At 39.3% G+C, this 21474-nt stretch overlaps 1 protein-coding gene across 1 annotated transcript; it reads left to right on the forward strand.

Moving 5' to 3' along the window:
• The first annotated feature begins 12892 nt into the window (after positions 1 to 12892).
• Positions 12893 to 18410, forward strand: LOC109219833 (patatin-like protein 2). The gene is made up of 7 exons (XM_019384300.1): positions 12893 to 13182; positions 13835 to 14016; positions 14100 to 14292; positions 15345 to 15506; positions 16726 to 17028; positions 17879 to 18054; positions 18171 to 18410. The coding sequence occupies exons 1-7, from the start codon at positions 13036 to 13038 to the stop codon at positions 18244 to 18246; spliced, it is 1239 nt and encodes a 412-aa protein (XP_019239845.1). The 5' UTR covers positions 12893 to 13035; the 3' UTR covers positions 18247 to 18410.
• The last annotated feature ends 3064 nt before the right edge of the window (positions 18411 to 21474 follow it).

The following is a 21474-nucleotide window of genomic DNA, read 5'->3' on the forward strand; positions in this document are numbered from 1 at the left end:
AAACTGCATTTACAAAAACACTTTTGTAAACCTAGGATTAACTCTAATCTCGTTGTAGCACACAACCTCAACTGTTGCGACAACTTCAAGTTACCTCTAACTTGAAAACTCTGAGTGCCTAATACAATTGCTTCTAGATAAAGCTGAAAGGTACAATATGAAAACACCTACTACAATTGAACTAGAATAAAAGACAAACACTTGGAACTGGTTCTTCTATCTGGTTCAAGTAGCTTCAGGTTTGCACGCTTGAATCACACACGAATTGCTTGCAGAATTGCCTTGCTATTTTGCTCTGAATTCACGTTTAACTTTTGCTTATGTGCGTTACCTGTAAAAGAGAACAACACTGATATTTATAGGTTAGTAAATAGAGATTGACTAGAAGTCTGATGCTACTCTTCCTTGGTGGAAGAGTTCTAGTTGATCTCAACCTCTAACTCCTCCTCTTTCTTAAGCCGTGTTCTCTTTGAGTAAGGGGTCCTTCTCCTTATCTAATATGCAACCTTTTCGATCAGGATCAGGAGATATTACTTCTTTCAAGTTAAGTTTATCTCCTTCACGTGCATCTCACATGCATGAGTCTGTCCATATATGTGCTTCACTAGGATGGACCTGGTCCATGTCTGAGTTCCTTTGTCAGTCTTCAAAACTCACCTTTACTTGGGCCAACAGTTGTGTCTTATTATTTCGCTTTTCAGTGCATGACCTATTTACTAGCTATCGCTTTTGCTTTGCATCTTTCTTCTGAATTTTCTGTTGTCCCTAATTTTTTTATGATTTCTGTGATGATACTAATATTGTTTCTTTTTGTCTTTTTGGTTTCTTGAGCCGAGGGTCTTTCAGAAACAGCCTCTCTACTCCTCGGGTAGGGGTAAGGTCTGCGTACACGCTACCCTCCCCAGACCCCATTAGTGAGATTTTACTAGGTTGTTGTTGTTTTTGTTGATGTATGTATGTAATTTAACTTGACATTGGAATTATAAGCAAATATCTGAAGTTACCTATCATGCAACATGATAATGTGAAAAAAAGTTGTCCTTAATTATAGAAGTTCAAATCTTGTATGATTTACACTATACCTTTATATTAGTGGTTGGTCATTAATACCTCATTGGCTATTCAAGTTCAAGTATACATTGCCCTTTTGACTTATCCACAGCTGCCCAAATAGTTATAGGCGGTAGCGAAGCTGTAACGATCCGGTCGGTCGTTTCATGAGTTATAACCTCGCTTCCCTAATTCCTGCTTCTTTATGTGTTCTTCATCTGTATTTCATCGTATCACGTTAGTTGGTTCGGGTTCAGAATGGTTTTGGAGAGAATTGAGACACTTAGTCTCTTTTGAGAAGGCTTAAGTTGGGAAAGTTGATCGGATATTGACTTATGAGTAAACGATCTCGGATGTATATTCTGATGGTTCGGTTAGCTTCGTTAGGTGATTTTGAACTTGGGAGCGAGTCCGGAATGTGATTTGGAGGTCTGTGGTAGATTTAGGCTTGAATTGGCGAAATTGGAAATTTGGCGTTTCTCGGTCGGCAGTGGAAATTTTGATATCGGGGTAGGAAGGGAATTCCGGAAATTGGAGTAGGTCCGTAGTGTCATTTTTGACGTGTGTGCAAAATTTCAGGTCTTTCGGAGGTGGTTTGGTAGGTTTCGGCAACGTTTGCGAAATTTGGAAGTTTAGAAGTTCTTAGGCTTGAATCCGAGGGTGATTTGGTATTTTGATGTTGTTTTGAGTGTTCTGGAGGTTCGACTAAGTTTGAATGGTGTTATGTGACTTGTTGGTATTTTTGGTTGAGGTCCCGAGGTCCTCGGGATGAATTCGGATGGTTAACGGAAGAGTTGGAAATTGGATTGAGCAGCTGAAGCTGCTGCTTCTGTCATTTTCGCACCTCCGGATTGGGGACCGCAGGTGCGAGGTTCGCAGAACGGTCAAGTAGAACAGAAGTGCAGCCTGGGGCACAGGTGCAGCTTGGTCCCCGCATCTGCGGTGATCGCAGGTGCGGTCAGGCAATCGCAGAAGCGGAAAATGGGGAGGACAGTTGGCTTCGCAGAAGCGGTCAGCTTCACGCAGAAGCGTGTCCGCAGAAGCAGACTGCCTTCCGCAAAAGCGACCCTAGTCGCAAAAGCAAAAACTTTTCCGCAAAAGCAGTAGCCGCGGAAGCAGCTTAATGAGCCGCAGAAGCGAAAACGCTGGTCTGTGTACAAAAACAGAAGGGTCCGAGATTTTTGCCATTTTTGGCACTTCTAAACACGGGTTTGGGCGAATTTGAGCGAGAAATCACGGGAAATCTTGAGGTAAGTCTCTTGTGATCATTGTTAGTCAATATTTTTGAATTATCATTGAATATCCCGGCTAGCTCACGTGTTTTTGAGGTGTAAATCGGGAATTTGGACATAGGAATTTGATGATTTGGAGGTCGAGTTATTGTCGAAATTTAGTAATTTTGGTATGGTTAGACTCGTGATTGGATGGACTTTCATATTTCGTGACTTTGTCGGGTTCCGAGACGTGGGCCCCACGGGCGAATTTTGAGTGCAATTTCGGATTTTTAATGGAAAATGTAGAATTTAATATAGAGTTAATTCCTATATTTTGTATTGACTAAAGCGAATTATTGTGACTAGATTCGAGACGTTTGGAGACCGATTCGCGAGGCAAAGGCATAGCAGAATAAAGAATTTCACAGTCCGAGTTTAGTGACAGTTATAAATTCTATCTTGAGGGTATGAAACCCCAGATTTTGTGTCGTATGACTATTTTGGAGGTGAAGCACATTCTAGGTGACGGGCGTCTGGGCGTGCACCGTAGGGATTGGGACTTCGTCCGTCTCGTGAGACTTGGAATCAATTGGCCTACTGTGTAATACATGTTCCCTCTGTTTTCGTGGAAATTGGCTGTACTTCATGTTAGAGTTCATGTTTAGGCCTTATGTGCTCACTGTCGAGACCTGCGAGGTCGTGTATTTGCTGAATTAGCTGCTAAATTGCTGTTTATACTCAGTCGTAGTTTTTCTTGCTTATTATGCCTCCGTCTCTTAATGTTCAATGTTGATACATGATTTATTTCTGTTTGGGCTATTTATATGATTTCTGAGAGCCCGAGAGACTGGAGAGTTTTATGACTGAGTGGGGCCGAGGGCCTGACTGTGAGATAGTGATACTATTGCACGTGAGTTGTCTGTGCAGCACGTGAGTTGTCTGTGCGGATCCGGATATTGATACTATGGCACGTGAGTTGTCCGTGCGGATCTAGATATTATATGATAGCACGTGAGTTGTCCGAGCAACACGTGAGTTGTCTGTGCAGATTATAGCGCTTGGGCTGTAGGAGCCCCTCCAGAGTCTGTACACCCCTAGTGAGCGCAGGTACCTATTGAGTATGATTATTGAGGGCTAGAGCCGAGTGATTGAGCTGTTAAGATGAGCTGAGTGGCTGTTGCCTTGAGAGGCTGTACTTGCTTTCAGTCAATTGTTGCACTTAATTGTTGATTGTCCTAGTTGTACAAAATTTCTGGAAGATGTGATATCTAGTTTATTTGACCATGCACTGATGTGACTTAAACTATTAAATTGAAAGTACAACTATTCTTATTTGAAAGTTATTGAGATAACTGTATTTGCATAGCTCGTCACTACTTCTCAGTTCCTTATTTATTTATGTTACTTATTGAGTTGGAAGTACTCATGTTACTCCCTGCACCTTGTGTGCAGATCCAGGTGAGACTGGTCGCAGAGGTCGTTGAGTACGTTTGCAGTCGACTGTTGGAGACCTACGAGGTAGCTGTCGGCGTCCGCAGCCGTTGTCTCTCCTTCCATTATTATCTTTCTTTCTGTTTTTATGATATTGGATGGGTTATTGTAAGCCTTGATTCTAGACTGGTTTTAGATTCTCATGACTTAGTGACACCCTGATGTCGGGCTATCTTTTTCGCATTTTATTCTGAGTTTAACTCTTTTATGAAATTTCTGTCATGAAAAGCTGGCTTTATCTTTTAAATTAAATATCAAAGTTTTAGGTGTCGGCTTGCCTAGTACCACGATAGGCTCCATCACGACAGGTGAGATTTTTGGGTCGTGACAAGTCGTATCAGAGCCTAGGTTACATGGGTCTCACGAGTCATGAGCAGGTTTAGTAGAGTCTTGCGGATACTTTTCTTTGAGAGGCTGCAGAACATTTAGGAGAACTTCACATTCTTGAATTCTTGTCGTGCGAAGCTGTTGATTCCGGTAACTAAAATTTCTATTATTTCATTCTTTCACAGATGGTGAGGACACGTACTTCTGGATCGGACGGACAGCTACCAGTTCCACCAGTCAGAGCCACTAGAGGCCGAGGTCGCGATCGAGGCCGTGGTAGGGGCAGGGGTGTAGCCCGCACAGCAGCTAGGGTAGCACCTGCAGATCCACCTGCCGCCCCAGTTCATGATCAGGTCCCAGTTGTGGATGCTCCAGCGATACCAGCTCAGGCACAGGCCGTGCCTATTGTGATTCCAGGTCTTCAGGAGACTTTGGCCCAGATACTGACAGTTTGCACTGGTCTTGCCCAGGTGGTTTCGGCTCAGGCCGCACCTGCCACTTCTCAGGCCAGGGGAGGTACTCATACCCCTGTTGCCCTTACTCCAGAGCAGGTAGTGCAGGGACTTCAGGTACCGGGGACATTACCAGTCCAGTTGGTTGCAGCTGCTCAGGACTATGTGGTTCCCGTTATTCCTGATGATGAGCAGCATAGATTGGAGAGGTTTGGGAGACTCCAGCCTCCGACTTTCAGTAGTGCAGAAGGCCCAGGGTTTCTTGGACAAGTGTCAGAGGATTCTTCATACAACGGGTATTTTGGAGACCAGTGGGGTCTCGTTCACTACTTTTTAGTTTTCTGGAGCTGCCTTTACTTGGTGGGAGGCTTATGAGAGGCGTAGGCCTGTTGGTGCAGTGCCCCTCACCTCGCAGTAGTTCTCTATTCTCTTTTTGGAGAAGTATGTGCCACAGTCCCGCAGAGAGGAGCTGCGCAGGCAGTTCGAGCAGTTGCGTTAGGATGATAACACTGTGACGCAGTACGAGATGAGGTTTTCTGAGTTAGCCCGTCATGCTGTTTGGTTGGTTCCTATAGACAGGGAGAGGATCGGGAGGATTGTGGATGGCCTCGCTTATCAGCTACGTATTCTTATGACCAGAGAGAGAGAGAGTGTCTGGTGCTTCTTTTGAGGAGGTGGTTGACATTGCCAGAGAGATAAAGTCGGTTCGGCGCCAGGAGCGAGTTGAGAGGGAGGCCAAGAGGCGTCGGGGAACTGGTAGTTTTGGTGGTGTTCCTCTTGGAGGTCAGTTTCAGTACGACAGAGGCCGTCCATTCAGACATGCTCAGTCATCTCGCCCAGTTCACCGTGGTGGATCATTTGGTCACGGTTCTCACATTTCACATCAAGGCCACTCATCTCTCAGTGCCCTTCCAACACAGAGCTCTCATCATGCCCCGTCTGCCAGGTTTCTACGGGTAGTTCCACAGGGTATCAGGAGCAGCAGTTCCATCAGAGGAGGGGTTGTTTCGAGTGCGAGGATCTTGGTCATATCATGAGATACTGCCCCAGGTTATTGAGTGGGACTCCGCAGCAGAGTTCTAGGCCATCGACTTCAGCACCAGTTACTTCATCACCCGCCCAGTCAGCTAGGGGAGGGGGACAGACAGCTAGGGGTCGCCCTAGAGGGGGAGGTCGATCAGGTAGTGGTCAGGTCCATTTCTATGCACTCCCAGCCAGACCTGATGTTATTGCTTCAGATGCTGTGATCACAGGTATTGTTCCAGTTTGCCACAGGGATGCCTCTGTATTATTTGATCCTGGTTCCACTTTCTCATATGTGTCATCATATTTTGCTCATTATTTGGACACGCCCCGCGAGTCTCTTATTTCATATGTTCGTGTATCTACTCCGGTGGACGATACTGTTGTTGTAGACCGCGTATATCGGTCGTGTGTGGAGATTATTGGGGGTCTGGAGACCCGAGTGGACCTTTTGTTGCTTAGTATGGTTGATTTTGATGTGATATTGGGCATGGATTGGTTATCTCCGTGTCGTGCTATTTTGGACTGTCACGCTAAGACGGTGACGTTGGCTATACCGGGGGTGCCACGGATTGAGTGGCGAGGTTCAACGTATTATGTTCCCAGTAGGGTGATTTCTTTCTTGAAGTCCCAGCGGATGGTTGGGAAGGGTTGTCTTTCTTATTTGGCCTATGTTAGGGATGTCAGTGCGGAGACTCCTTCCATTGATTCAGTTCCGGTAGTGAGGGACTTTCCGGATGTATTTCCTGCCGATTTGCCGGGTATGCCACCGGATAGAGATATTGATTTCGGTATTGATTTGGTACCGGGCACTCAGCCCATTTCTATTCCACCGTATCGGATGGACCCAGCAGAATTGAAAGAATTAAAGGAGCAGTTGCAAGAGCTGCTTGATAAGGGCTTTATTCGGCCTAGTGTATCACTGCGGGGTGATCCATTCTTGTTTGTAAAGAAGAAAGATGGCTCCATGCGCATGTGTATTGATTATCGACAGCTGAACAAGGTTACAGTGAAGAACAGGTACCCATTGCCTCGTATTGATGACCTATTTGATCAGCTACAGGGTGCCAATGTATGTTCAAAAATTGATTTGCGGTCTAGCTATCACCAGTTGAAAATTCGGGATTCAGATATTCTAAAGACGGCATTCAGGACCCGTTATGGTCACTATGAATTTCTTGTGATGTCTTTTGGGCTGACGCCCCAGCATCATTTATGCACTTGATGAATAGTGTATTCCAGTCGTATCTTGATTTATTTGTGGTGGTATTTGTTGATGATATCCTAGTGTACTCACGTAGCTAGGAGGAACATGCACAACACTTGGGTATTGTATTACAGAGGCCGAGGGAGGAGAGACTTTATGCAAAGTTTTCAAAGTGTGAGTTTTGGCTCAGTTCAGTGGCGTTCTTGGGGCACGTGGTGTCCAATGACGGTATTCAGGTTGATTCGAAGAAGATAGAGGCGGTTCAGAGTTGGCCCAGACCGTCCTCAGCCATAGAGATTCGTAGCTTTCTTGGTTTGGCAGGTTATTACCGTCGGTTTGTTCAGGGATTTTCATCTATTGCATCACCCTTGACCAAATTGACCCAAAAGGGTGCTTCTTTCAGGTGGTCGGATGAGTGTGAGACAAGCTTTCAGAAGCTCAAGACTGCCTTGGCCACACCTCTAGTGTTAGTTTTGCCATCAACCTCAGGTTCTTATACAGTATATTGTGATGATTCTCGGATCGACATCGGGTGTGTGTTGATGCAGGATGGTAAAATGATTACTTATTCTTCTCGTCAGTTGAAGCCCCATGAGAAGAACTACCTTGTTCATGATTTGGAGTTAGCTGCCATTGTTCACGCATTGAAGATTTGGAGGCATTATCTCTATGGTGTGTCTTGTGAGGTGTTTACTGATCATCGTAGCCTCCAGCACTTGTTCAAACAGAAGGATCTCAATTTGAGGCAGCGGAGATGGTTGGAGCTGCTAAAGGACTATGATATTACAATTTTATACCATCCGGGAAAGGCCAATGTGGTGGCCGATGCTTTGAGTAGAAAGGCGGTGAGTATGGACAGTTTGGCATATCCTGTTGGGGAGAGACTTCTTGAAGTTGATGTTTAGGCCTTGGCCAACCGGTTTGTGAGGTTGGATATTTTGGAGCCCAGTCGAATCTTAGCTTGTGTGGTTTCTCGGTCTTCCTTGTTTGATCGTATCAGAGAGCGACGGTATGATGATCCTCATTTGCTTGTCCTCAAGGACAGAGTTCATCACGGCGATGCCGGAGATGTGACTATCGGTGATGATGGGGTATTGAGGATGCAAATCAGAATTTGTGTGCCCGATGTAGATGGGCTCTGGGAGTTGATTTTAGAGGAGGCCCATAGCTCGCGGTATTCCATCCATCCGGGTGCCGCAAAGATGTACCAGGATTTGAGACAACACTATTAGTGGAGGAGAATGAAGAAAGATATAGTTGGGTTTGTGGCTCGGTGCCTCAATTGTCAGCAGGTGAAATATGAACATCAGAGACCGGGTGACTTGCTTCAACATATAGATATTCTAGAGTGGAAGTGGGAGCGGATCACCATGGATTTCATAGTTGGACTCCCACGGACTTTGAGGAAGTTCGATGCTATTTGGGTGATGGTGGATCGGCTGACCAAGTCTGCGCACTTCATTCCGGTGTGTACTGCCTATTCTTCAGAGCGGTTAGCTGAGATTTATATTCGAGAGATTGTTCGCCTGCATGGTGTCCCGGTTTCCATCATTTCAGATAGAGGTACTCAGTTTACATCGCAGTTTTGGAGGGTCGTGCAGCTAGAGTTGGGTACTCAGGTTGAGTTGAGCACAACTTTTCACCCTCAGACGGACGGACCGTCCCAGCGCACTATTCAGATATTGGAGGACATGTTGCGCGCTTGTGTCATTGATTTTGGGGGTTCATGGGACCAGTTTCTACCGCTCGCGGAATTTGCATATAACAACAATTATCAGTCGAGTATTCAGATGGCTCCATATGAGGTTTTATATTGGAGGCGGAGTTGATCTCCAGTAGGTTGGTTTGAGCCGGGCGAGGCCAGGCTTTTGGGTACAGACTTGGTACAGGATGCTTTGGACAAGGTGAAAGTGATTCAGGAACGGCTTTGTACAGCACAGTCAAGACAAAAGAGTTATGCTGACAGAAAGGTTCGTGATGTGTCTTACATGGTTGGGGAGAAGATTCTACTGAAGGTTTCACCCATGAAGGGTGTTATGAGATTTGGGAAAAAGGGCAAGTTGAGCCTCAGTTTATTGGGCCTTTTGAGGTGCTTCGGAGGATTGGGAAGCTGGCTTATGAGCTTGCCTTGCCACCTAGCTTGTCGGGGATGCATCCAGTGTTTCATGTTTCTATGCTCCGGAAGTATATCGACGATCCATCTCATATATTGGATTTCAGCACGGTTCAGTTAGATGGTGATTTGACTTATGATGTGGAGCCAGTGGCTATTTTGGAGCGGCAGGTCCGAAAGTTGAGATCAAAGGATATAACTTCAGTGAAAGTGCAGTGGAGAGGTCGGCCCGTGGAGGAGGCTACTTGGGAGACCGAGCGGGAGATGTGGAGCAGATATCCGCACCTGTTTGAGACTTCAGGTATGTTTCTAGACTCGTTCGAGGACGAACGTTTGTTTAAGAGGGGGAGGATGTAACGACCCGGCCGGTCGTTTCATGAGTTATAACTTCGCTTCCCCCATTTCTGTTTCTTTATGTGTTCTTCAGCTGTATTTCATCGTATCACGTTAGTTGGTTCGGGTTCAGAATGGTTTTGGATAGAAATGAGACAGTTAGTCTCTTTTGAGAAGGCTTAAGTTGAGAAAGCTGACCGGATGTTGAGTTATGAGTAAACGATCTCGGATGTAAATTCTGATGGTTCGGTTAGCTCCGTTAGGTGATATTGGACTTGGGAGCGAGTCCGGAATGTGATTTGGAGGTCCGTGGTGTATTTAGGCTTGAATTGGCGAAATTGGAAATTTGGCGTTTCTCGGTCGGCAGTGAAAATTTTAATATCGGGGTCGGAATGGAATTCCGGAAATTGGAGTAGGTCCGTAGTGTCATTTGTGACGTGTGTGCAAAATTTCAGGTCTTTCGGAGCTGGTTTGGTAGGTTTGGGCATCGTTTGCGGAATTTGGAAGTTTAGAAGTTCTTAGGCTTGAATCCGAGGGTGATTTGGTGTTTTGATGTTGTTTTGAGTGTTCCAGAGGTTCAACTAAGTTTGAATAGTGTTATATGACTTGTTGGTATTTTTGATTGAGGTCCCGAGGGCCTCGGGATGAATTCGGATGGTTAACGGAAGAGTTGGAAATTGGATTGAGCAGCTGAAGCTGCTGCTTCTGTCATTTCCGCACCTCCGGATTGGGGACCGCAGGTGCGAGGTCCACAGAAGCGGTCAAGTAGCACAGAAGCGCAGCAAGGGGCGCAGGTGCGGCTTGGTCCCTGCATCTGCGGTGACCGCAGGTGCGGTCAGGCAACCGCAGAAGCGAAAAATGGGGAAGGCAGCTGTCTTCGCAGAAGCCGTCAGCTTCACGCAGAAGCGTGTCTGCAGAAGCGGTCCGCAGAAGCGACCCTAGTCGCAGAAGCGGTAGCCACAGAAGCGGCTTAGTGAGCCGCAGAAGCGAAAACGCTGGTCTGTACACAAAAACAGAAGGGTCCGAGATTTTTGCCATTTTTGGCACTTCTAAACATGGGTTTGGGCGATTTTGAGCGAGAAATACGGGAAGTCTTGAGGTAAGTCCCTTGTGATCATTGTTAGTCAATATTTTTAAATTATCGTTGAATATCCCGGCTAGATTACATGTTTTTTAGGTGTAAATAGGGAATTTGGGCCTAGGGATTTTCAAATAAGATTTGATGATTTGGAGGCCGAGTTGTTGTCGGAATTTAGTAATTTTGCTATGGTTGACTCGTGATTGGATGGACTTTCATATTCCGTGACTTTTGTCGGGCCCGAGACGTGGGCCCCACGGGTGAATTTGGAGTGCAATTTCGGATTTTTAATGAAAATGTAGAATTTCATATGGAATTAATTCCTATATTTTGTATTGACTAAATCGAATTATTATGACTAGATTCGAGATGTTTGGAGACCGATTTGAGACGCAAAGGCATAGCAGAATAAAGAATTTCACAGTCCGAGGTAAGTAACAGTTATAAATTCTATCTTGAGGTATGAAACCCCAGATTTTGTGTCGTACGACTATTTTTGGAGGTGACGCACATGCTAGGTGACGGGCGTCTGGGCGTGCACCGTAGGGATTGGGATTTGGTCAGTCCCGTGAGACTGTGGAATCAATTGGCCTACTGTTTAATATATGTTCCCTCTGTTTTCATGGAAATTGACTGTACTTCATGTTAGAATTCATGTTTAGGCCTTATGTGCTCGCTGTCGAGACCTTGCGAGGTCATGTATTTGCCGAATTAGCTGCTAAATTGCTGTTTATACTCAGTCGTAGTTTTTCTTGCTTATTATGCCTCCGTCTCTTACTGTTCAATGTTGATACATGATATTATTTCTATTTGGGTTGTTTATATGATTTCTGAGAGCCCGGGAGACTGGAGAGATTTATGACTGAGTGAGGCTGAGGGCCTGATTGTGAGATAGTGATACTATGGCACGTGAGTTGTCTGTGCAGTACGTGAGTTGTCTGTGCGGATCCGGATATTGATACCATGGCACGTGAGTTGTACGTGCAGCACGTGAGTTGTCCGTGCGGATCCAGATATTGATACTGTGGCACGTGAGTTGTCCGTGAGGATCCAAATATTATATGATAGCACGTGAGTTGTCCGTGCAGATAATAGCGCTTGGGCTGTAGGAGCCCCTCTGGAGTCTGTACACCACCAGTGAGCACATGTACCTATTGAGTATGATTAATGAGGGCTAGAGCCGAGTGATTGAGCTGTTGAGATGAGCTGAGTGGCTGTTGCCTTGAGAGGCCGTACTTGCTTTCAGTTAATTATTGCACTTAATTGTTAAATGTCCTTGTTGTACAAAATTTTTGGAAGATCTGATATCTGGTTTATTTGAGCACGCACTGATGTGACTTGAACTGTTAAATTGAAAGCAAGACTATTCTTATTTGAAAGTTATTGAGATAACTGTATTTGCATAGCTCGTCACTACTTCTCAGTTTCTTATTGATTTCTGTTACTTACTAAGTTGGAAGTACTCATGTTACTCCCTGCACCTTGTGTGCAGATCCAGGTGAGACCGGTCGCAGAGGTCATTGAGTACGTTCGCAGTTGACTACTGGAGACCTACGAGGTAGTTGTCGGCGTCCGCAGCCCTTGTCTCTCCTTCCATTATTATATTTCTTTCTGTTTTTATGATATTGGATGGGTTATTGTAAACCTTGATTCTAGACTGGTTTTAGATGCTCATGACTTAGTGATACCCCGATGTCGGGCTATCTTTTCCGCATTTTATTCCGAGTTTTACTCTTTTACAAAATTTCTGTTATGAAAAGCTGGCTTTCTCTTTTAATTTAAATACCAAAGTGTTAGGTATCGGCTTGCCAAGTACCACGATAGGCGCTATCACGACAGGTGAGATTTTTGGGTCGTGACAGAAGCTAAAATTTTTCTCAAGGGTGATCAAATTTAAAAGAGGTGAAAAAAAATTCCTCGATAAAGGGTGTTCAATATATGTTATACCACTAAAATCTAATACTTTACCTATATATGTAGTGTAATTTTTCGACGAAGGATAGTCAATTGATGACCACCCTTTAACAAATGTAGTTTCGCCCCTGGTTATAGGTATAGTCAAACCTCTCTATAACAACCTCATTTGTTCCGATATTTTTTGGATACTATAGTGAAATGATGTTATAGAGAACATATTATAACATAATATGAAGAATAGTACGTTTCAAAGAAAACTTGTCTACTATAGTGAAGTATTATTGCAAAGGATGATGGTTATAGAGAGGTGTGACTATATATATATATATATATTTTTTTTTTTTTTTTTGGTTCGCAAGATAACTATAGTTCCGTCCTAATTATATTACCAATCAAATTTTGCTAGAGTTGACAAACTAAAACGATATTGATGAACTATTCGTATAAAATTATAAATATGAGTCTAAAATTTTTTCTCGTAACGTGAAAGTTTTAGGCACCTGCCATTTAATTAGGTCGCCTCTGACTGGTTCTAAATATATTCGTGGTCATCACTCTTTGATTTTTCAAAAATAAAATAATTTTTATCGGTCTCCAAAACATATCCAGGATTGCAAGTAGTAGAAGCAATTAATTTGATGAGCATTGTGGGGAAGTTTCTTTAATCATACTTTGAGGACTATAAATAGATGATTCGAACTTTTGTTGAAGATCAATAAAAAGTTTAAGTGTTGTTGTGTTATTATTTACTTGCTTCAAAAAAAAAGCCAACAATAATATTCCATCATATATATAACTCTCAAATTCGTCAAATTATCAACTTAGGAAAAATGGAGAGGGCAATTTCATCATGTGGTTCTTTAAAGCTGCAGCCTCCAACTTATGGTAAACTCATAACCATTCTCAGCATCGATGGAGGTGGAATTAGGGGAATAATTCCTGCTACTATTCTTGAGTATCTTGAATCTCAACTCCAGGTGAATTAAGCTTCCATTGTAATCTTCTAGATCTTTAAAAAAAATGAAGGGATCTCAATTGAGTACCTCTATATATAATGCTTTTTATTTGTAGATATTAAAAGGTTACATTTTTATATACTGAAGTCAAATTCGATAAAGAATTTTACGTTATTAGTGTATTTTAACCTAGGATAGTAGGTTGTCTGCTTTATTTTTTAAAATTACCAATTTCACTTATATTATGGATGGCTAACTAGTGGTGGAGCCTAAAACTTTTTAAAAAGGGATTCAAAAAAATGCTGGAGTATTAGACCTAGGATTTGTATATGCCATCTAAAGTAAATTTTGAAACCCCTTTTTTAAGTATAATAGAATCTTCTCTTCTATCAAGATTCAAAAGAATCCAAAGTTCATTAATAAAAAAAGATCATTTTTGTCTTATTTGTGCAGTACAATTTTTCCGCGAAGGGAATTTTACTAAATCCTATTGCCTCCCTCCATTTTTGTAATTAACCGTAGTTATCTTTTAGGTGATTTAATAGCATAAAAATTCTTTTATGTCGTCTTGGTTTAGAAGTTTTAAGTAGTATGTGGCCTCGAACAACCATATTCATGTACATGCTTAGTACTTTGAATTTATATTTAAAGAGTTCCAAATTTGGATGAATAGGAATTGGATGGTGAAGATACAAGGCTTGCAGATTACTTCGATATAATTGCAGGAACAAGCACAGGTGGTCTTGTCACGGCCATGCTAACAGCTCCAGACAAAGACAAGCGTCCTTTATTTGCTGCTAAAGACATAAAACCCTTTTATCTTGAACATGGCCCTAAGATATTCCCACAGAAGAAGTAACTTTTTCTATTTCCTACTATTTTATTTAAATTCTTGTTTTAACTACAATATTATCTTAAATACTTGCTCTTCATTACAGATCGATGATACTGTTTGGATCATTAATGAAGACCTTGAAATCTCTAATGGGACCAAAGTATAATGGGAAGTATCTTCACCAAGTTATAGAGGAGAAATTAGGAGAGACTCAGTTACATGAGACATTGACTAATGTGGTTATTCCAACTTTTGATATCAAGAATTTACAACCAAAAGTTTTCTCCACTTTTGAGGTACCCGTACTTTTCTCTCCCTTGCCTATCCGCTTCTCTGCAAAATATAAAATTGATTGGTCGGCTAAAGCTAATTGTATTTGCTAGCCAAAAAGTGCATAAAATATGTATATAATAATAATATATACAAATAATATATATTTTATCGACCATTATATATATATATATATATATATATATATATATATATATATATATATATATTCTTGAATTTTGATTCTTGAGAACATTAGTTTTCCTTATCCATCTTCCATGACAAATATAGATTAGTAATAATTACTGCGACTTGTTTAAGGTCTATTACTCAGCGGTACACAGAAATTTATCAGTTTTTATTAGGGGGTGTAAAATTAACCCAAATTTAGCCTATAAAAATATAATATGCTCAACTCGTTAGAACTTGGGCAGGTTGGCTGAGTATATATCATTGGCATATTCTTTTGAGCATAACCGAAGATAGCTTATCTAAAAGTTGGTCAATTATGCAATCCACATTGACCCAAAAAAATAAAAAGTTATTAAAACATATAAAAATATTTTTTAATTGATTTGTTTGATATATATAGTAAGGATAATAAAAGAAACAGATTTTATTAGCTTCATTTGATAATTCAAATTATAAAAAATAATTTTGAAATGATCGAGTTAGGTTATGACAATATGACTCATTAATTATTTAGCCCAACCCGTCTATTTAATAGCCTAGCATTTATCCAACAATTATGATCAATTATGATCATTAATTTAAAGGGGAGCCGTGGCGTAACTGGTAAAGTTGTTGTCATGAGATCAGGAGATCATGGGTTCAAGTCGTGGAAACAGCCTCTTGCAGAAATGTAAGGTAAGGCTGCATACAATAGACCCTTGCGGTCCGGCACTTCCTCAGGCCCTACGCATAGCGGGAGCATAGTACACCGCGCTGCCCTTTTTAGTAGGCGGTTGCAGCTGTTTCTATTACGATACAACAAGTCTTAAATGTATAAAATCGTAATCACTTTCTCGGAAAAGCTGATAGATAGGGAAAGACTAACATAATGTTGAAATGTGATCAGGCCAGAGAAAAACCACTAATGGATGCTAAGCTTTCAGATATATGCATCAGTACATCTGCTGCGCCAACGTATCTTCCTGCACATTATTTTCAGACTCAAGACAAAGATGGCAACTTTCATGAATTCAATCTTGTTGATGGTGGAGTCGCAGCTAACAATCCAGTACGTGCAACTATTTTCACCTATATCCTTGTTTCTATCCTTTTTTCTGTCTGACTATATTTGGTACGACGAAAGTCACTTTTCATAGGAAATTTTTTTTTGGTAAAGCTGTCTAGATTATTTTTTCCTCAGACCCCACTTGTGGGAATTCACTGGATTGTTGTGGTTGGTGTTTGATTGGTGAATGTAAGACTGGGTACATTCTAAAGATTAATAATAATAATAATAATAATAATAATAATAATAATAATAATAATAATAATAATAATAATAATAATAATAATAATAATCAGCAAATTGATTTTTGTACCAGCAGTGAGTGAGGAAAATCATTTTTTACCTTTTGATTCTTGTAATCAAACACCAAAAAAATAACTTTTATTTTTCGTGAAAAATATTTTTCGGGAAGCTTTTGTGGTACCAAGCAGTCCAAACAAATCTCTACCCCCAACCCCCTCTTAACGTGTGAGTTTTGTATAGTGTCAGAAAATCTTTTTTTTTTTTAACGTAAAACGCGGAGATTATATTACTAAAACAAAAGTTACATAGTCATAATAGAGTTTCATAGGACATTGCCATTGTTGCTAGATAATAACAGAAGTAGAAATAAACTTCGAACTATTACATAAACCATACTTGTTCTTGATCACTTCTTGCTCAACAAAAATGGGTGGACGAGCATGGTAGAAACATTTAGTAGAGGACGGGTACTTAATAGTTTCCTTGGCCAACATATGTGCCACTGTATTTCCTTCTCTAAAATTATGTTTCAGAGGAGGGAGCTTCAACTGGTGCATTAACCATCTGCATTCAGAAACAATGTTAGAAAAATTATAGCTATCCTCGTATATAAGTTTGATGACTTCCGTTCAATCTATTTCAATTTCCATATTTTGGAAGTTCATCTCTTTTGCAATTCTTAAGCCTTCTTGTAACGCCATTAACTCAGCATGAATGAGAGATATTGCTTGCCTTATGGAAACCCACAATCCAGTCCCTATTGCTATTTCGGAAAGTTCCACAAAGGCCAGCTGCATTATTGTTACTAGAAAAAGCACCATCTGTATTTAGTTTGATCGTGCCTTTAGGTGGCTTGTCCCACTTGATATCAATTTGACTTTTATCACTTTTGAAGGGGAGTTTTTCCATGAAGAAATTGAATTCCCAGGCTTGATGAATATGACTGAAATCTATATGACTTGGTTGCTTAATTTTTCAGGCCCTTGTTGCTACAAGCCAAGTGACCCAACAAATAATGACTGGAAACCCAGATTTCTTCCCAATCAAGCCCATTGATTATGGAAGGTTTTTGGTGATTTCAATAGGCACTGGATCAGCAAAAGTGGAACAGAAATATAATGCTAAAATTGCAGCCAAATGGGGTATCTTGGGTTGGCTTCTTAATGGAGGTTCAACTCCAATTGTGGATGTTTTTACTCAAGCCAGTGGTGATATGGTTGATCTTCATATTTCTGTTGTTTTCCAAGCTCTTCATTCTGAAGAAAATTACCTTCGTATTCAGGTACAATTATATATAAACCTAAAAATCAAAAATCTAATAAGTACTGAATGTTATCTTATTGAGCTTCTCTCTTAGGGTTGATTTTTCTTATTTGATCCTAATTTATTCGACAGCTTGAGTGTCGTAATTCTCTTGGCATGGGCGGATTTAGGGGGCGGAAAGGGTACACTGTACATATCAGGCAAAATTCGTTTTGTGACTCTATATATTATATTTTGAATCCCCTTGATACAACACAAACACATATATATAGCTTAGTGGTCGAGGGAGTTTAAAACGTTTTTGAAGTTGCTCCTTCAATTCCCATTAGCCCCAGTCTTTTTAAAATTTTTAATTTTTTTTGAATCCCTTTAGCGAAAATCCTGCCCCCGCCACAAAATTTCTTGGCTGTTAGATGAGAAGTTGGGTAAAGAGATAATAGAATCTTCCCAGGGATGGTAGTGTCTATTCCTTGATTGCGGGTTGTCTTGCTTTGCTACCAAAAAAAAAAAAAAAATGGTTGAATAAACTTTTAATACATTTTAGTCGACGTGCAGTTGAAGCTGATTTGTTTGGAGATCCGCCTCTTTTAAAATAGAATTTAATTTATACTTTAATAGCGTAAAAGATTGTTATACTATCTGTTGTAACATGTCACTTATCATGTTTTGCAAGTTATACCATTTCATACTTGCAACAAAAAAATTAGTTGTAATTAGCTTTTGAATAACCTGATAATATTCAAATTTCGTATACTAGTGGCGATATATATTAGTCAAACTCTTTCAAATATAATATTGAAAAAAATAAAAATTCTAGATCTTATGACTTTATTTTGACTAAGATAATTATATTGTTCATCAAATGTTAGGATGACACGTTAATTGGAACAGACTCCTCTGTTGATATAGCAACCAAAGAAAACATGGACAAATTGGTTGAAATAGGAAAAACTTTATTGAAAAAACCAGTTTCCAGGGTAAATTTGCAAACAGGTCTATCTGAACAATGCAAAAATGGTGGCACAAATGAAGAAACTTTGAAAAGGTAATTCAACTCTTTTCTGAATATTACCATCTTATATAGTTGTATATAGTAATTATACTAATACCAAGAAAAATATTTCGTGTTAATTAATAAATTCATCATATTATATTTGCTAGGTTTGCAAAGTTACTTTCAGAAGAAAAAAGACTCAGGGATTCAAAGTCACCTCATACAAACAAAACCTCAGAGTAGCAAATCATTTGTTTGAAGCACACAAGAAATCCTTATCTTCAATTAGCTATGTATTTTAAAGCTTTAATTTATTATAAATGATGTGTAAAATTCAATTTCTGTACGATGTACAGTTTAATTCAATTTGTGTATTATAAAAGGATGTAACAAAATGAAGTTTAAAATTCTTGTTACCATGCATGCATTTTAGTAAGGTAGGTCCATTAAACAGGAAAAAGCTTCCTATCGAAATATTCTTCATTTTTTAAGCTCAAACTCGAGACCTCTATTAAAGGACGGAAAGAGTCTCTAAGTCTTAACCATTCCATCTCGCCCCTAAGTGATAATCTTATTTATAATCTTAATTGGTGGCTGCTAGGGGTTTTTGCATATGTGAAGTTTAGGGAATTAATTGGAGTATAATTCTTTTTTATTACAAAAGTTCTTGGCTTTTGATAACAACCTAATTAAGTTTAAGTGTTTAACAACCACACACAGCAAGTCTGTAACACCTTAGTTCCAACGAGTTGGAGTCGCGATGTTTTACGAACCTTTCAATTTGACGTTCTTTTTATAACCATCTCAGTATCGCACGCGCAAAAATTGCTCTATTGACTACTTCCTCCATTTCAATTTATGTAAACCTGTTTGATTGGACACGGAGTTTAAGAAAAATGAAGACTTTTGAAATTTGTGGTCCTAAACATATCAAAAAGGGGCCCAGAGTATTTGTGTGATTATAAAAGCTTCTCATTAAGTGTAGAATTGTAAGTTTAAGCAAAATTGTAACCAAATTTAAAAAGGGGTTATTCTTTTTGGAACGGACCAAAAAGAAAATAGATTTATATAAACTGAAACAGATGGAGTAGTATATTCTGTTCTCTGACATCTCTGTAACTATAGTACAGATTAATAGTACGTTTTTGCTCATAATAGTGTTTGTTGTCTGCTAAAAATCTGTTTGAATATTGAAACACGTTTAGGTTAATAATTACGTTTTGGAATATTCGGTAGTCAATGATGTCAATTGTTTGAATTTGGAACACGTTTATAAGGTTAAGAACTACGTTTTGCAAAATTCAGTAGTCAAAATCATGTCACGTAAATGTGCGTTTCTTTATTTATTTTCTCAATTTTCGTAATTCGACATATATTTTCCAAAAATAACGTAAAATAATTGGTGTTAGAATTGCTTCCTTAGAAAGTGAAAAAGAACGTAATACTATAAGTTTGAATGGGTCCAACAATATTGACAAGCTTCTAAGCTGGCGAACTTATAAAAAAAAAAAGCGGGAGTATATATATATCATCTTAAATAATCCAACATCGGAATAAAAAAAGAAAGTGAAGAGCTTTATATGACATAATATAAGTTCAGATGATATGTGTGTTGTTGGTCGTAAAGTTTGTAGGTCTTCATTCTTCAACGATTGAATCACACTTATAACACATATATCAGCAGATTATCATATTATTTGCATAAACTGTGGCATTCAACTGATTATGCGATGTTCAAATTACTCATATATAGCATAACCACAAATAACTTATCGTATAGGTTTGTTCTTTTTTTTTCTGTTCAGCCTGTTTTATTCGTGTTTTAAAAAACGTGGAACAGATGTACTTTAGCTTACAAAATATCAAAGTGGCCATCACCAACAACTTGCACCCTCGAAACCAAAATTAGGATAAGTCAATGTACTAAAATAATCATAATTAGCGTATTTCTTTAGGAAGGATAGAGAATATAAATAATTTTTATATGAACAATAATGCATTTAATTTCAGAAACAGATTGCAGTTTGCACCCCGAAAACAAAATAGTGATTTTTAAACAAATAAGTGGTTGGATTCATTTTTTATTTTTTTAATCGGTATACATGATATACACTAATTATATACAATTATAGACGTATTAAATATGACTTATAATTTAAAGAGGCAGAGCTAGGATTTAAAGATTGTGGGTTCTGAGCTTGACACCGAACCTGTAGCATATTTTAGTTACTGGGTTCACAATTATATAATAATAAAAATTTGATAGATTTTCTAGCTACTAATATATACAGCGTCTATGCAAAAGTTATTGGGTTCGGTCGAACCCATAAAGAATACCCTACCTCTGGCACTGCACATTTATTATACATTGTAAATTATCTTTTAGTTAAGCGGTTGGGTGAATGGTTATTTAGGTTGATTCTTCAGCAAACTAAGGACCTTTCCATACAGCTTGCACCTATAAAACAAAATAGTCCTTTGAATGTAACTATATAATAATGGACGTTATTTTTTCAGAAGGACAATATAAATAAATCTTATATTAACAATGTATTTAATTTGTTGAAATGAGTTACTTGTCTTATCCTTCAAATCAGTGCTTAGACAGTTACACTTATTAAGAATAATTATCAATAACACTCATGCTGGCATTCCATTCTTCTTCTTTTTCATTTTCTTAAAGTGAAACTTCCAAAAAAAATGCTACTCCATCTAACAATTATATTCAACCTCGAAACAAAAATAATTCACTGAAAGTCATGCCAATCTGGAAAGATAATCAACAATATGTTATCCTAAAATGATAGTAAAGAAAATAATTAGATAGATATATAGTTTTGTTGTCCCTTAATATAATTTAAATCATACAAAACAGATTCAGTTCATAATTCTGGAATTTTTGTTCGGAAAAGGGTCATATATATCCCGTTACTATTACATATTGTTTAAACTTACCATTCGTTATACTAATCGATTCAAATTGTCCCTACTGTCTTGCTATTAAACATATTTACCCCTCATTTAACGGAAGGGATACATGGCAGTCTTCAAAACATTTTTAATACCCAATCAATTGCCCATACTAGATACCCAATATCCATAACCTAAACCCGACCCATCACAAGACCTATTTCATCCCCTTCACAAGAAAAGCTCCTTCCTCCAAAATATGGAAGTGTTCAAAATTGGTGGTCCTTAAATTTTGCACTAAATTCTTCCAACGAGCAGTAGTTAATCTCTTTGATTAAGCGCATATAACACCACCATTCAATTCTCAAGAAACAATGTTTAAAAGATTTCAATTTAGACAATTCAAGTTCAAGGAACTCCAAATTTGCAGTGATATTTGCAACCTCAATTCTCAACAGCAACCATAAATTAGAATCAAATTGATGCTCAACTTCTAACTAAAATACTATCAAATCCTTCAAATTCGATTTTTCTATCATAGAATCACTAACCGAATTTTTC

The sequence above is a fragment of the Nicotiana attenuata genome, unplaced genomic scaffold, assembly GCF_001879085.1.
Source record: "Nicotiana attenuata strain UT unplaced genomic scaffold, NIATTr2, whole genome shotgun sequence".
In the NCBI taxonomy this organism is placed as follows: domain Eukaryota; kingdom Viridiplantae; phylum Streptophyta; class Magnoliopsida; order Solanales; family Solanaceae; genus Nicotiana; species Nicotiana attenuata.